General features: G+C 41.8%; 1 protein-coding gene across 1 annotated transcript; it reads right to left on the bottom strand.

The window, feature by feature from the left end:
• Positions 1–5,275: 5,275 nt before the first annotated feature.
• On the bottom strand, positions 5,276–8,798 carry LOC147435485 (uncharacterized). Its single transcript, XM_086488545.1, has 2 exons — positions 5,839–8,798; positions 5,276–5,749 (listed from the first exon to the last, which is right to left on the bottom strand). The coding sequence occupies exons 1-2, from the start codon at positions 8,227–8,229 to the stop codon at positions 5,627–5,629; spliced, it is 2,514 nt and encodes an 837-aa protein (XP_086344671.1). The 5' UTR covers positions 8,230–8,798; the 3' UTR covers positions 5,276–5,626.
• Between the last annotated feature and the right edge of the window lie 4,846 nt (positions 8,799–13,644).

The following is a 13,644-nucleotide window of genomic DNA, read 5'->3' on the forward strand; positions in this document are numbered from 1 at the left end:
AGCTATTCTGATGCAAGGTTCTAAACAAACTCAAAACTAAAAAATGTTGTCCTTCAACCTATACTTCTTCAAGTCAGAGATGGATTTAGCTTGATCATGTGCATTGCTATAGAAATTCATGACCATGCCATAAAATCACCTCTTTGTCCAATTCATCGCAGTCCATGTTCCAATACTCAGGATCAAGCAAGAAAGCAATATTATGCAATGAACTGTGCGCATTGATCCATCAATCATGCACGTACATATCGAAGATATCCCTTTTAGCTTTATCAAATGGTGCTTTTTAAGGCTTAATAAAGCAGTTTGTAGGCTCCGAAGGAGAGTTTAAACGAACATGTACTAACCCATATACACCTTCCCTATATTGGCTAACTTAAGGTCAAGTTTTCGCAAAGATATCATCACAAGCCTCTTTACCAAGTATGTATTATCACCAACGTCAGACCAGTAGTGATTGTCATTAATATGGACTTTCAAAGACCTCACCTTTGCTTTTACTCTTTTTGCTTACTCGGCTTTCCATTCGTAGTAGAAAGAAGCACATATAAATCTCTCTAAAACATCATGTTTCTTTTGCAGCAACATACTTTCAACAGTGTAGAAGTTTGTGCAAAACCTTGTTTTGCACAGTAGCTTTAGCATGGTGGTCATACATTGACGATAAATATCCAGAACATGTTATCTCTTCAAACTAAATTTCTTTGACTTATCTACAATGCTTTTGAACCATATAGTATCATCTTTTTTATACCAATCTTGCAACACAAGATTTAAGTTTTGCACATTGCAACCAAATTTGTGCAAGGTAGAGAAGCATTCCTCCAAGAGTCAGTCAGCTACTCCACAGATTTTTGCATCGTCCATGATCACATGTACTATGTTGGGGGCACCCATTTGTTGGATTGTCTATGCTATGATATCAACTATGTAGTTACTTGACTCGATCTCACCCGAGTTGTCCACTGCTTTAATGAAGCACGCCCCTCAAGGATTGAATAGCATCACAATTATTAACGACCTACACTGAACATTTGACCATCTGTCACCTGACTATAGTGCATCTTGTTTGATCAATTGATTTCAAGATCAACCTATTGACTTCCTTTTGGTATCTACAAAGCGTTGCATCTGATGATATGATGGAAGGCAAAAACCAACACCAAACTCACTGATTTTCTTTCACACATGCTTCCATGGCTCTAGTGTTACCATCAACATAGAACCGCCTATAAAAATAGCTAGCTTATGCAAGAATAGATTGTGCCTCCTCAAGAGCAGTTGATCAAAATATCTTCTCAAAACTCACTTGCCTTGCTCTAGTAATTTCAAAATGATACTCAGGAGACCCATCTTGAGTACTAACTCTTTGTGTGTATGTAACAACTAGCATGGAGGGTGCACCACTATTTTGTATGCCCCGTGTAGAGGCAACACGCATTGATTCTCTAAAGTCACAATGCTTAGGGTCGGTATTCTAGGTTGCTTTACATTGGCTACGCCACCTAATAATTCTCTCAAGTATTTTGTGGCATTCTCATGGCCTATATCATTACATCTACCTCTATTTTCCCTATTCCTTGTTTCATTCCCTGACCCAAGGAAGTGCTCCATAATATGAGGTGCACCTCCTGATTTTTCTTTGCCACATAACTTGAAACACCAATCTACAACTGATCTAATGTTCTTCGAAAATTTCCACTTAGGCACTGGCAGCTTATCACCAGCCTTGTGCTTAACTTATTTGGACACTCCGTTGTTTGATCCTTCACCACTAATGGATGGGCAACTAGAAGTAGCTTCATTGATGTTTTGAGAGCAAGCATTAGCATCCACGATAAGTTCACAAGTTTCCTACGCATGCATACAATTTAAAAAATATTAGGTCTTCTAAAATTGAAATCAATTGAACATTTAAATAATAAGATACAATGATATACATGCAAAAGAAAACAAAAAATAGTATGAAACGATGTAGTGATGAGGAGCGTTCCATTCCAAAAATAGAAATCGGTCCCAAGCACTTGTACCACCTAAATCTTCCACAAGAATGCTCCCTACCCAAACCTGTTTCCAGGCGGATAGACACCCAGGGGAGGTAACAAATTATAAAATACAAGTATGCTAATGAAGTGATGAGGAGCGCTCCATTCCAATAATAGAAAGGAGCCCCAAGCACTTGCACCACCTAAACCCTCTACTAGGATGCTACCTACCCAAACTTGTTTCCAAGTAGACACACACCAAAGGGAGGTAACTAATTGTAAAATACAAGGACATTGGTGTAGTGATGAGGAGCTCTCCATTGCAACCATAGAAATGAAACCCAAGCACTTGCACCACCTAAACCCTCCACGAGGATTCTCCCTACCCAAACCTGTTTCTAAGCGGTGGATAGACACCCAAGGGAGGTAACTATTCGTAGAACACAAGTACGTTGGTGTAGTGATGAGGAGTGCTCCTTTACAACATTAAAAATGAGCCCCAAGAACTTGCACCACCTAAACCCTCCACAAGGATGCTCCCTACCCAAACCTATTTCGAGGAGGATAGACACCCAAGAGAGGTAACTATTTGTGGATCTTGGAAAAAAAGGACCCAAATAAGTTACTTGATAAAGTTAAAGCCTAAAAGATAAACCTCAAGTTCTAGTTCTAGTGAGGACTCTAGAGAGTGTGCCAAAATGGGTTGTCTCGGAGGATGGGACATTGTTTATATAGGCCCCTCCAATCTTTGGAGGGAATAATGGGCCCGTCGGGCCCCTTGGTAGCCAGCGCATCGGGCAAATGAAAAAATTCGATGGGTAGTCCACTCAGATTCTAGTTCCAAATAGTCACTATGAATTTGAAGTTGTTAACATCCCCATGGGGTGTTAATAACATGAGTTATTACCACTTCACACTTCACATGAAGATGTGAATGAAATCGTCAATACAGTTTGTTGAGCTTGATTTGTCAGAAGCCTTTGAAAGTTTTATATGGAGTATTAGATTGCAAAGCTTTAGTCTAACATATGTTATGTACATAGATAGCACACATGACAGCTTCAAGCCAAACAACATGTGGTACAGCTTGGCTTTGAAGCATAGATCATGCAATTTTCATAAGTCATATGTTTTTCCTCTTAGCAACACCATTATGCTGAGGGTTATATTGTTTTATCCATGACTAGCTAAAAATGCATTAAATTCTTATTGCATGTACTTGGTTCCCACACTACAACCGTATACAAATCACAAAAGAACTTTTTAAGCTCCTCCATGCATGCTTTCACAAAGCAAAAATGGTTATCAATAGATAGAGTATGCATGGGATCACAAATGTCAAACAAGTTGCACCTTGTGAGTACTGTACACAAAACCATCCTTTGAAAACTTGGGCCATTGCAATTAACCCAATATACAACCTTAATATGCATATCTAGATGGTCTACCGAGAGGAAGCAAAGAAGGAACCGTTTTAGATCTTTGCATGTAGCACTACGAGAAAACTTTAGATGATCAAATTGTCATAGTTTTTTTTATCTAAGACAAATGTTGAATCAAAAGTTGTACGTGCTAAAGTTCCACATGCATTGAGCTTATACAAACCAGGAAATAAAGTGTTAGATATGATCACGAATGACACATTTCCTATTCACAAAATCAATGCATGTGCTAAAGTTCCACATGCATTGAGCTTATACAAACCAGGAAATAAAGTGTTAGATATGATCACGAATGACACATTTCCTATTCACAAAATCAACAACTAGATCGAGGCTGACATAAGTAGAGAAAGAGAGAGGCTTTTGCTTAGCTTTTCACCACATTTCTCGTAATTATTGCTATGATGGAAGGTATACTTATAGGTGTGCTATCAAAACAAGGATCACTCAAAGTGGCAACATTATCAATCTTAGAAGCCACAAAGGCCTCATTTACAACATGCTACTTTTGCCATATGCCCTTTGCCAAAACATGTTGCGTCTAATGTGTACCCATGGTACATAATTGTCTCCATTTAAATTTTCTCAATAAGACAACATGCATAAAGCATCATAGATCGTAGCCATGGTGGATGACTACACTTGATTCATATACAGAAATAACTGCCCAAAATGAAATGAGTGCTATGTAGCAAAACTTACAAAAAAATTTGTTTTGTAGATATTTAGATTGTTGTAATTTTTGCATAAAAGGAAAACATTGGTTACAAAGAGTATCGTTTGCTGTAGGAAAAAAAAATAGTGATAATGACCTCGACAAGAAAAAAATGACAATATCGAGCTTTACAACATCACACGAACTTTATGTGAACTTGCAAAAATCACCTCGATTTGAGAAAATGAAGCATAAGGTGCATAGCATAGGTGCGGCGATGCTATGCAAGAAGTCAAAACTTGCCCCAATACCAATTGGTGGATTTAGGGGTTGCAAAAATGCACACCCAAAGGTTGGAGAAGAAGAAAAAGCTTAAAAGGCTACACAATGACATTATTACATAGTGTGTAACTACAAAGTTAAGTGAGCCCTAGAATGAGGGACATACATACAATGCATGAGGGAAAAAGCCTCGTGAAAAAGGGCTTGGATGGTCCTAAATGTGGTAACACATACTACCACCAAAATATATAATGTGGTAATGCAATTTTGGTTATAATATTAAAAACATAGTTCTCACCTTCACTAGATCTCCAATGTTCTCAAGAACTCTACCTCTTTGGAAGAAAGTGGCAATGTAGGTTGCTTCTTACTAATCCAAGAATATGCACCAAAACAAATTGAGAAAGAACAGCCAAAAGCTAAGCTCTGCAATGACAATGACAATGTTTACCGCATTTGAGCATTAATCATCATGGTATACCTACTTTCTACTAAGGCTAGGTTTTCTTAGAATTTGCACAACACTGGTATAAACCCAAGCTTCATATGTTCCTTTAATGTTGACTAAGGGTCCATGGAAAAAGGTTACCATTTATTGAAGTTGGCTGCCAAAAAACATGGAAGCCTTGTCCATTCTATGTAAAGGATCTATCAACAATTAGGTGGGGTAGTTTAGGTGCATGTATGTTGGCCCTATGTGCATTCATCAAAGGAGTAACATGTGAGCCTTGAGCATTTGAAGAAAAGTAAAATCAAGAGGATTAGGAAAAAAAAAGGTGAACAACTTAATTTTGGTGATGACAATACCTTAGGAACTCTTTCAGCATTCCTAGTAGCATTTACAACCTAGAATACATATATATTAAACAATAACACACAACAAATACAACAATGAAGATTAAAAACAGATATTTCGGCAAAAAGTCCAAAATTTTGGATTAAGAAATCTGAGGTTGTCACTTTTTAGTGGCTTACACCTCTCATAACAGTCATATGCATTGCAAGACTCTTTGTTGAGTTGAAGGATATGATGAAGAGCTATGGAAAACTGGGATGAGCAAAACATCCTCGGGAAACTGGCGTAACAAAATTACAAGTACAAATCTCTCCTCAAGTCCCAACGTCATAAATGTGTGAGACTCATCAATTTGCATTTGCTCCAAGTGCAGAACTGCTTTACTCCTTATGACTGCTGAACTAGCTCATGACCATGGTACCCACACGCTGGCAAACATAGAATTTTTGTGAGAACCACTTCCACCTTAATCTTTGTGCAGCAGAGCATCAAGCATGCCACAGCATCCCCACCAACTTGACCTGAGCACAAGTGCCATGTTTCCATTTGGGCGCTCCACTTTGTTTTGTTTTGACCCCTCAGAGTCCTTCTGTTGCAATCACAAAGCAAACAATTCATCAGACAAGAAAGACAGCATGTTAAAGACGGCCTATTCACAATCCACAAGATGACACATACTGCTTTTTGCTGAGGAACTACCAAAAACTGACTGATTTCTCTGCTTTTCTCGTCCTGAGTTGGTTGAACACTGATAGAGGTTGTACATTGGTGACCCAATATGTTGTCTTCACTATGGTGAACAAAACCATTCTCATGAACCATCGAACTTAACGGCACTGCTGCATCCATGGGAGCCTCTGCAGCTTGAGAAACCCCCACCCTCTCTTGACATTTGGCGGCATTGGTTCCTTTCTCCAAATGAGTTCCAATCTTGCCAAATCCATTGAATTGCTCTGAAGCCATGTGCTTTTCACCATCAGCTGTTGCGTCCTCCAAAAACAATCCATTTTGTGATGAATTGATTTTGCTGGCATTTGCTTCGAGCTCATCCTCTCCAATGTTGCGACAAAATCCATGTTCCACCATGGTCGGAGGGAGCCCGTTTGCAGCTTTAACTTCCAAGAATGATGCCACTTTACCATTCAACTGAGTATCAGCAATTCTTTCCAGCTTGTTCATAGCTCCCTCACCCACAGCTGAGCAATAAACATCACCATTCTCCTCCACCAGCATTGGCGTCGCAGCCACATCTCCTTCGCCCTTGCTTGTTTGCTCAGTAACAAGGGTGTCAAGTCCAAGCTCTTCTTTCTTCAAAGCCTCAAGTTGCTTCTCATCAGCAATCTTGTCAGTTGCCAAGGAATCTTCCACCGGCTCACCCTCAGCAGCAAGGGATGGTTTCATGTGAAACCCCTCATTAGCATAAGGCAATCCTTGAGCAGTAGGCTGCTTAATCTCCGCATCTTGCTTGGAGAAGTCAGGCAGCTCACGAGAAAGCACTTTCTCCATCTCCTGGCCACCAATTGAAGCATTTGTGGCATCACTTTGTCCATCATTTCCCCCCTTTCCTTCATGTACCTCATCACCATCTGAACGTTGATCACTTAAAAGACCTATCTCTGAGGTGCAAAGAGGAGACTCCATCATCAAGCCAGATTCGGTAGACGTTGGAACAGCAGGTGGCTCATCGACACCGGCGGCAGAAGGGGATTGATGATCCGCTTTCTCATTGTGCTCCTCGACTGCAGGGAACTCAGTGGGATCAGCTTGGACATCTTGCTTTTTGGCATCGACATCTTCTTCAACCGCTTCACACGCATGGGTATCTTGATTTCTAAGCTCAGGCTCTTCCTCAAAAACGGCTCGCCCACTATTATCTTCTTGGGAATCTTCTTGAAATTCTATTGCCGAGCAGGAGGAAGCGTCTTGATTGGCAGAATCTGACGCGCTTTGTTCGGTCTCAATGTGACCTTCAACATCAACCATTCCACAAGCATCAACAGAAACTTCCACAATAGAATCAGTTGCTTCCTCACTCTCACCTATATCATCTGCAGCACCCTCACCCTCATCCAATCCTGCATAATCCTCTTGGCTAATTTGAACATGAGCCTCACCTTTCCCTAAGGCCTCTTCCTCATGTGAAATCACCATAGGGGTGTCATCGCCAGTGCACTCACCCTCAGTTGATCCAGCTTCGTGCTTTCGTTCTATTTGAATGGGAGCAATGTCCAAAGAAATGTCATCTGCAGCACACGCGCCCTCATTTATACCTACTTCCAGCTCTTCTCCTACCTGGATAGAAGCCTTTCCTAATATTAATCCATCTTCCTTTTGCATTGTGTTGATAGAAGCATCAGTGCCAGCATTCTCACCTTCGTTGGATCCTACAGCCGAGTATTCCTCTATATGATTTGGAGAATCACTGTAGCTTTCCTTTTCCTCGGTACCACCATTGTCCGATGTCCCAACTTGTTGTTCCATCTGAGGCAGAGTCTCATCTTGTACTAGTTCCTCTTCCTGTTGCATAGGAATCATAGAAGCACCACTTGCAGCACACTCAACTTCACCGGACACCCATTCTGGCTCTTGTTCAATCTGAACAGGGCCATTACTATCTGCTAAATTCTCTACATTTTCAATGCTGTCCATAGAAGCAACATCGGCAAAGCACTCACCCTCATTTGATCCTGCAACTGGCTCTTGCTCTACTTGAGCTTGTGTCTCACCTTCGGCTGCTTCGCTTCTCATGCTTCCCTTCATTTCCATGGAAGCATTGTCTGCAGCATTCTTGACCTCACTTGATTCCTCTTGTTCCAATATTGCTTGTGTTGAAGCAGATTCATTGTGGTGATGCAGTGGTGGCTGAACTGGCAATGCATCCTCTTGAGAATAACCATTTTCTGTTGTTTCGCCTGGAGTCGAAGGAGACATTGTGCAACCTTCCTCTTTAACGCACCCATTCTTGTCAGTATGCAGATCTGTGGCTCCTGATTCCGGAGCTTGCACATCCACCAATGGTACATTCAACGCGGAAGAAATGTTCTGTGCTTCTTGACCTTCATTCTCCATGCTTTCTTCGTTGAAATAATTAGCTAACAAAGCCTATTACCGATGGTTTGCCATGGCCGATCAAGCCCACATTAAAGCTTCAAGCTTGGAAGGCCAGTCTAGCTTTAAGCATCTCTCTCTCTCTCTCTCTCTCTCTCTCTCTCTCTCTCTCTCTCTCTCTCAGCGGGAGAGACAAGCGGAAAACGCCATGGCTGGGTCAGCTTCAGCTTTTAGCTTCCCTCTCCAGCCGGCATGGATGGATACTAAGCCGCCTTAAGCTCTTGTCGCTACTCACAGCAGAGATATTCTGTGGGGCCTGTAGGCGTCAAAGAGGCAACGTGCTGGAAGTTAATGCATACTGATGATCCGAGCAATGCGGCCAGCTACGCTTCAAGCCTCTCAACTTTCAAGATCACATCATACATGGGCACGATGGTTTCTTCATTGGGCTATCATCAGCAAAGCCCTCTCGAGTCTCGAGTCTCTTGAAATGAGCGCTTCGGGGGCGATCGGGCTCGGAACAACGATGAAAGCATTGTGTTACCCTCATCACTACCTATCTTTAACACACATTTGGGCGGCATGGGAGCCTCAGCACTATTTAACGGGGGGTAGATATAAGCACTGGGATCTAGGGCGTTGACGTGAAAACACATTTCTCGCGAAGCTCGATCGCCATCCGTTTTGTCCTTGTTTGCTTTTTTCGTTCATGTTTATTTTTTTTTGTCGATGTTTACTTTTTCCCATCCAAGTTCACTTTATGAGAGTGTGGCTTCGCCTTGGGGACAAACAACCCCACGCTGACACGTGGTTACGACGTCGGGCTATCAACGAGGAGGTCTCGGATTCGAGTCTCCGAGGGGTGCGGGGGGGTTGCGGGTCAATGTGCCGTCCTCCTGGAGATCCCCGCAACGGACTCGCAACCGTTGATCCCACCGCCCTGGGGTCTTAATGACCCCCTGTTAGATAGTGTTGAGGTTGGGCTCTCTCAAGACTAATGGCATTAAATGAAGCCGAGTTATCGGATCAAAGGCACGAATGTGACGCGCAAATTGTGAGGGCATCTAAATCGTCCATGTGGCACATGCGGGTAATGTGCTCTAGTTGACGCATAGTTTATACCGAGCAAGAAACGTGAGGTGACAAACGGGGATGTCAAGGGGAGGAACATGGGTCTACGATGCCACATTATCAAACTTTTGTACGCTTGTGAGATTGGGATTTATGATCCATTTCAAATTTTGATCAGGCTCCATGTGCAAAGCTATGTCGAAAAGGAATATTTCTTCATCTCTCCACTCAGCCCCAATAGTTACTTTAACATTTGCACACGCATCATAAAGATCGCCTGGAAGCATGTTGGCATCTCGAATCCGCCAACCATGGTCCACATCAATAGGCCACTTCCCCTTTTGATGCACGCACTTTTCCATAAGATTAATTCCTTACCCATGGTCCACAAGTGCTAAGACTGGCTCTTCAATGTCCCCAAGCTTCACAATGGTTTCCGTTGTTGCTCTAGCCCAATGAGTCCTAGAAAAGTGGGGCACAATTTCCTCATCTCCATCTTCATTAAAATGAACTTGCCTTACCCGGGTATAATTGGATTTGAAACCACCACAGCCTTTGACTTTTCATCTTCACATGGCTCTTCATAAGCATCCAAATTTGACTCAATGTGATAAATCATTTGGCTCTTAACTACATAAGGTTCCTGCTCACTTGGTATCTGGCGTTTCTTCTCGATAATGTCAATAATATCCTCATGAAACACACACTTGGAAATTCCCAAGATGTCACCCAATGTGAGCTCCACTTTGCTATTGAGAATGTGTTCTTTAAAAACCATCTTTAGATCTATAGTCAATTCAATGTCACATTTCAATTTGTAAGAAGGTCCCTTGGGCTTACCTTGCTTCTTATCTTTTGTTGTCTCTTCCATAATCACTTCGAGAGTAGGTTTGGGAGCATACCCCTCATCTTTCTTACTTCTAAATTTGGTAGCCCTTTTTTATGTTCTTGTACTATCTTCATCTCTCTTACGCTTCTCTTCTACTCTGGCTTCATTAGCTTGAGACTTAGCAATAAATTCATATATTGAAAGAGAATCCATTGGATCAGCCCACCCTGTAGTTTCTCAAATGCAATTCCCAACCTACCATAGTTTTCCATGAGTCACCCAGCCTGCTTCCGTTTTCTTCAAAGCATAATGCCACAAATCACCTTTATATCTTGCACTATCATCTGCCTTATTGTATAAATGCAACCCATATGTAGCTGCTTCTACAAGAGAAACATTATGTTGTACTTCCTCCACTAAGTTTCTCATACCACCCCTTCCAAAATTCAAGCAGAGCGGCTCACCTATTGCCATGAGATGAATCTTCCCATCTCTCCAAAAAACCATATTTTTCATGTAAGCTTCATCAAAATCTTCATAGTCTTTGTGTTCATGATCTTTACTATCACACCACATGTAGTGGTCATTCCAATCCTTGCATGGAGGACGTTGCCTGGGCTCTAAAGTGGAACCCTTTGTGCTTAACCCTTCAAGTTTAATTGCTTTTAAATTCAAATTTAATTCTTGTATACCTTTTATCAGCTTATCAAGAATCGGCTCCTCTAATTTCTGTTTCCCAACGGCTGACTTCTCCTTAATTTCTTCATCTATTGTCTCCATGGATTGACCACAATCACATCATCCACCCTCATCTACCGCTTCACAATCATGTTGACTGCTTCAAATACCAATTTTCAATCAGATGTTAAGCCCTATTCGCCTGTTGAATCTTCAAGTAGCTGCATTAACTCTTTTGAAGTTGTGGGTCAACAGCTTGGACAAATATCTCTACCCATTCCGGTTTCAATGATCGCTGCTCTCCCATAGATAACTGCTCAAATCTCTTTTCAAATTTTTGTAGCAATTCTTCAAGTGAAACCCTTCAACTGCTTCACGATGATCATCAATCCCATTATCTTCCATAGGTTGTGCATGAACTTGGCACAATTTTGAAACATCTTGACCTTTGAACCACCGTAATTTTTTCGTAACTGCTTGTCAAGCTTTTCGTATCCACTCATGCAGATTAAATTGTTATTGTGTGGTCTGTTGTTGTTGCATTAAGCAGCAAATTGCTAATCATTTGTTGCATCGTCACCTCTTGCGGTGTAGTCATCTTTCTCTGCAAACTTATTCCATCGTGGCTCAATTTTGCATCGGGCTTACCAAATATGTCGGAGATAATGGGTTCACTAGGTAAGTCGGGTCAGCACCGAGCTTCTCACTGTAATGGAAATAGCCTATGAACTTGGAGAGTAGCGGAAATTAGAGAAAGCACTTTTGTGAAATTATTTTGTGAGCATAGAGGGTAAACTTAATTGATGGTAGCAACATAAACATAGTATTTAGTTAACTTGGCATGAACAATACTTTAGCAAGAGAGAGATTTTAGAGAACATGACAACAGTTGAGGACCGGATTTATGTGGAGCCGGTCCCCCTTTCAATAGGCATTTGTATCATAGATTCTCCCATTAAGTACAATACAATCTTTGTGTTCCTTGTGACCTAGGTGATGCAATGACAATGGAAAGCTTCATGCATCACGAGCATAACATAAAATTTGCAAAAATAATTAACTATCCTAAGCCTTAGTCTGAAGGCCTCAAACACCTTCGAAGGTGGAGAGAGCTAGCGGGGAATGAGGTAAGGAAGAGGAAGAAGGAACATTTCATAGGAGAAAGAATTAGTTCCTCACTTATCATCACTCTTCTTGCTAGCATACATAATAGCATAGTGATGAAGATGGAGAAGATGCAAAGCTTAAGCATTGAAGCATGGCTCTTGGTTGGATTTTCATTCCATATCCAAGAGTGTTGGTGTAGGCTCTCAACTTCTCTACTAGCTTGGAGAAGAACATGGAGCTCTTGCACTTTGCACTTTGCACTTCACACAATGAGAGAGAGAGAGAGAGAGAGAGAGTGTGTGGGCGCGGGGGGGGGGGGGGGGGGGGGGGGGGGGGGAGAGAGTATACCCCCCAAGCTAGCCCCCTTCTTGCTTTGGTAGACCCCCCCCCCTTGTAGCTCAAACTTGAATCTCATTTGACCCGGGACTGGATTGACGATTTTGTCGCATTTGACGTTTTCGGTAAAAATTGCTATTTTTGGTGATCTTGTGTGTGTTGAAATTGTTCGATTGTGATTGTCGATGGTTTTCTAAGATTCCTAGAATTTTTTGGGAATGTTTTGGACTTTTCGGGTGAATTTTAGCGATTTTGGCCTATTTTTGGTGTTTCTAGACGTTTGGAAATAATAAAACGATGGATTCGAGTTGCGACGCCCGGGCCTTTTGGCGCATAAAATTCTCCGTGATAGATAGATCTTTACGATTTGCTGGGATAATTTCCGCCTACGTTAAAATTCTCTTCTTCTTCTTCGCTTTTCGTGTGAACCCACCCACACTCACTCTCTCTCTCTCTCTCTCTCTTCTCTTACTCTCTCTTACCCTGCAAAAGCATGATTATTTGCTCTCTCTCTCTCTCTCTCTCTCTCTCTCTCTCTCTCTCTCTCTCTCTCTCTCTCTCTAACTCCATCTCCCCCTCTCCCAAAATTCACTATTATTTAGACTCTCTCACTAACTCCTTCTCTCTTTCCACTCTCCAACTCACTCTCTCTCCTCGCTACATGCCAAACCCCGCCCACCTGTCCTGCTGTCAGCACACGCGGACGCAAACACACACACACCCCCTGACTCTCTTTCTCCTCTGCGCACCTAAACTGGCCCGCCTTCTCCTTGTACCTCCGCAATCAGCACCAACAGATGTAGCCCACGTGCAGTCGCTCTTAACTCTCTCTCTCTTCCGCTGTCTCCCTCCACACACACATGCGTGAATGCTCCCCTACACACACACTTCATTAACCTACAAGAAGACACACAAAAGGGAAAAAAAGGGACCTCTCTTTTCATATTGTCTTCTTTCTCTCTTTTTTGAATGGCTGCCTACTGAGCCTTTTTTCTTTTTGCTTTCTTTTCTGTCATTACAACGGAGTTATAAAGGTCCTCAAGAGGTTTGGATTCCTAAGTCTTCCAATGCTCCGAGCCAAAAGCCAAATGCCGACAGTGAACAGAGGCATAATACAACATCAAAGACTCCTATCAACATACCTAATTGGACAATCAAACAGATAATGGAGTCTTTACAGTCAAAGAAGGTTGACCCAACCAACGCAAATGCAGATTCAAAGATGATAAAATAGGTATGGCAAAAGCAACCTTCACTGCCAACTTGTTCCTTCACTAATCCTCTTTTTGAGGATTCAAGCTTACTTTTACCTGAGGAAATGTTTGTAGTAAGAAAAAGAAAGTAAAAATTCAAGTCGCCAGGGTGCAAAAAACACTCTTTGGCATAGTTAAAGTCGGACTGTTGAGCCATAAAAT

This window comes from Adiantum capillus-veneris, chromosome 18 (assembly GCF_014529385.1).
Source record: "Adiantum capillus-veneris isolate H3 chromosome 18, ASM1452938v2, whole genome shotgun sequence".
NCBI lineage: Eukaryota > Viridiplantae > Streptophyta > Polypodiopsida > Polypodiales > Pteridaceae > Adiantum > Adiantum capillus-veneris.

Coding starts and splice junctions, on each gene's coding strand:
- LOC147435485 (XM_086488545.1), bottom strand. CDS start 8,229: ATGGAGAATGAAGGTCAAGAAGCACAGAACATTTCTTCCGCGTTGAAT. Junction 5,750..5,838: donor TAGTTCCTCAGCAAAAAGCA/GTATGTGTCATC, acceptor TGATTGCAACAG/AAGGACTCTGAGGGGTCAAA.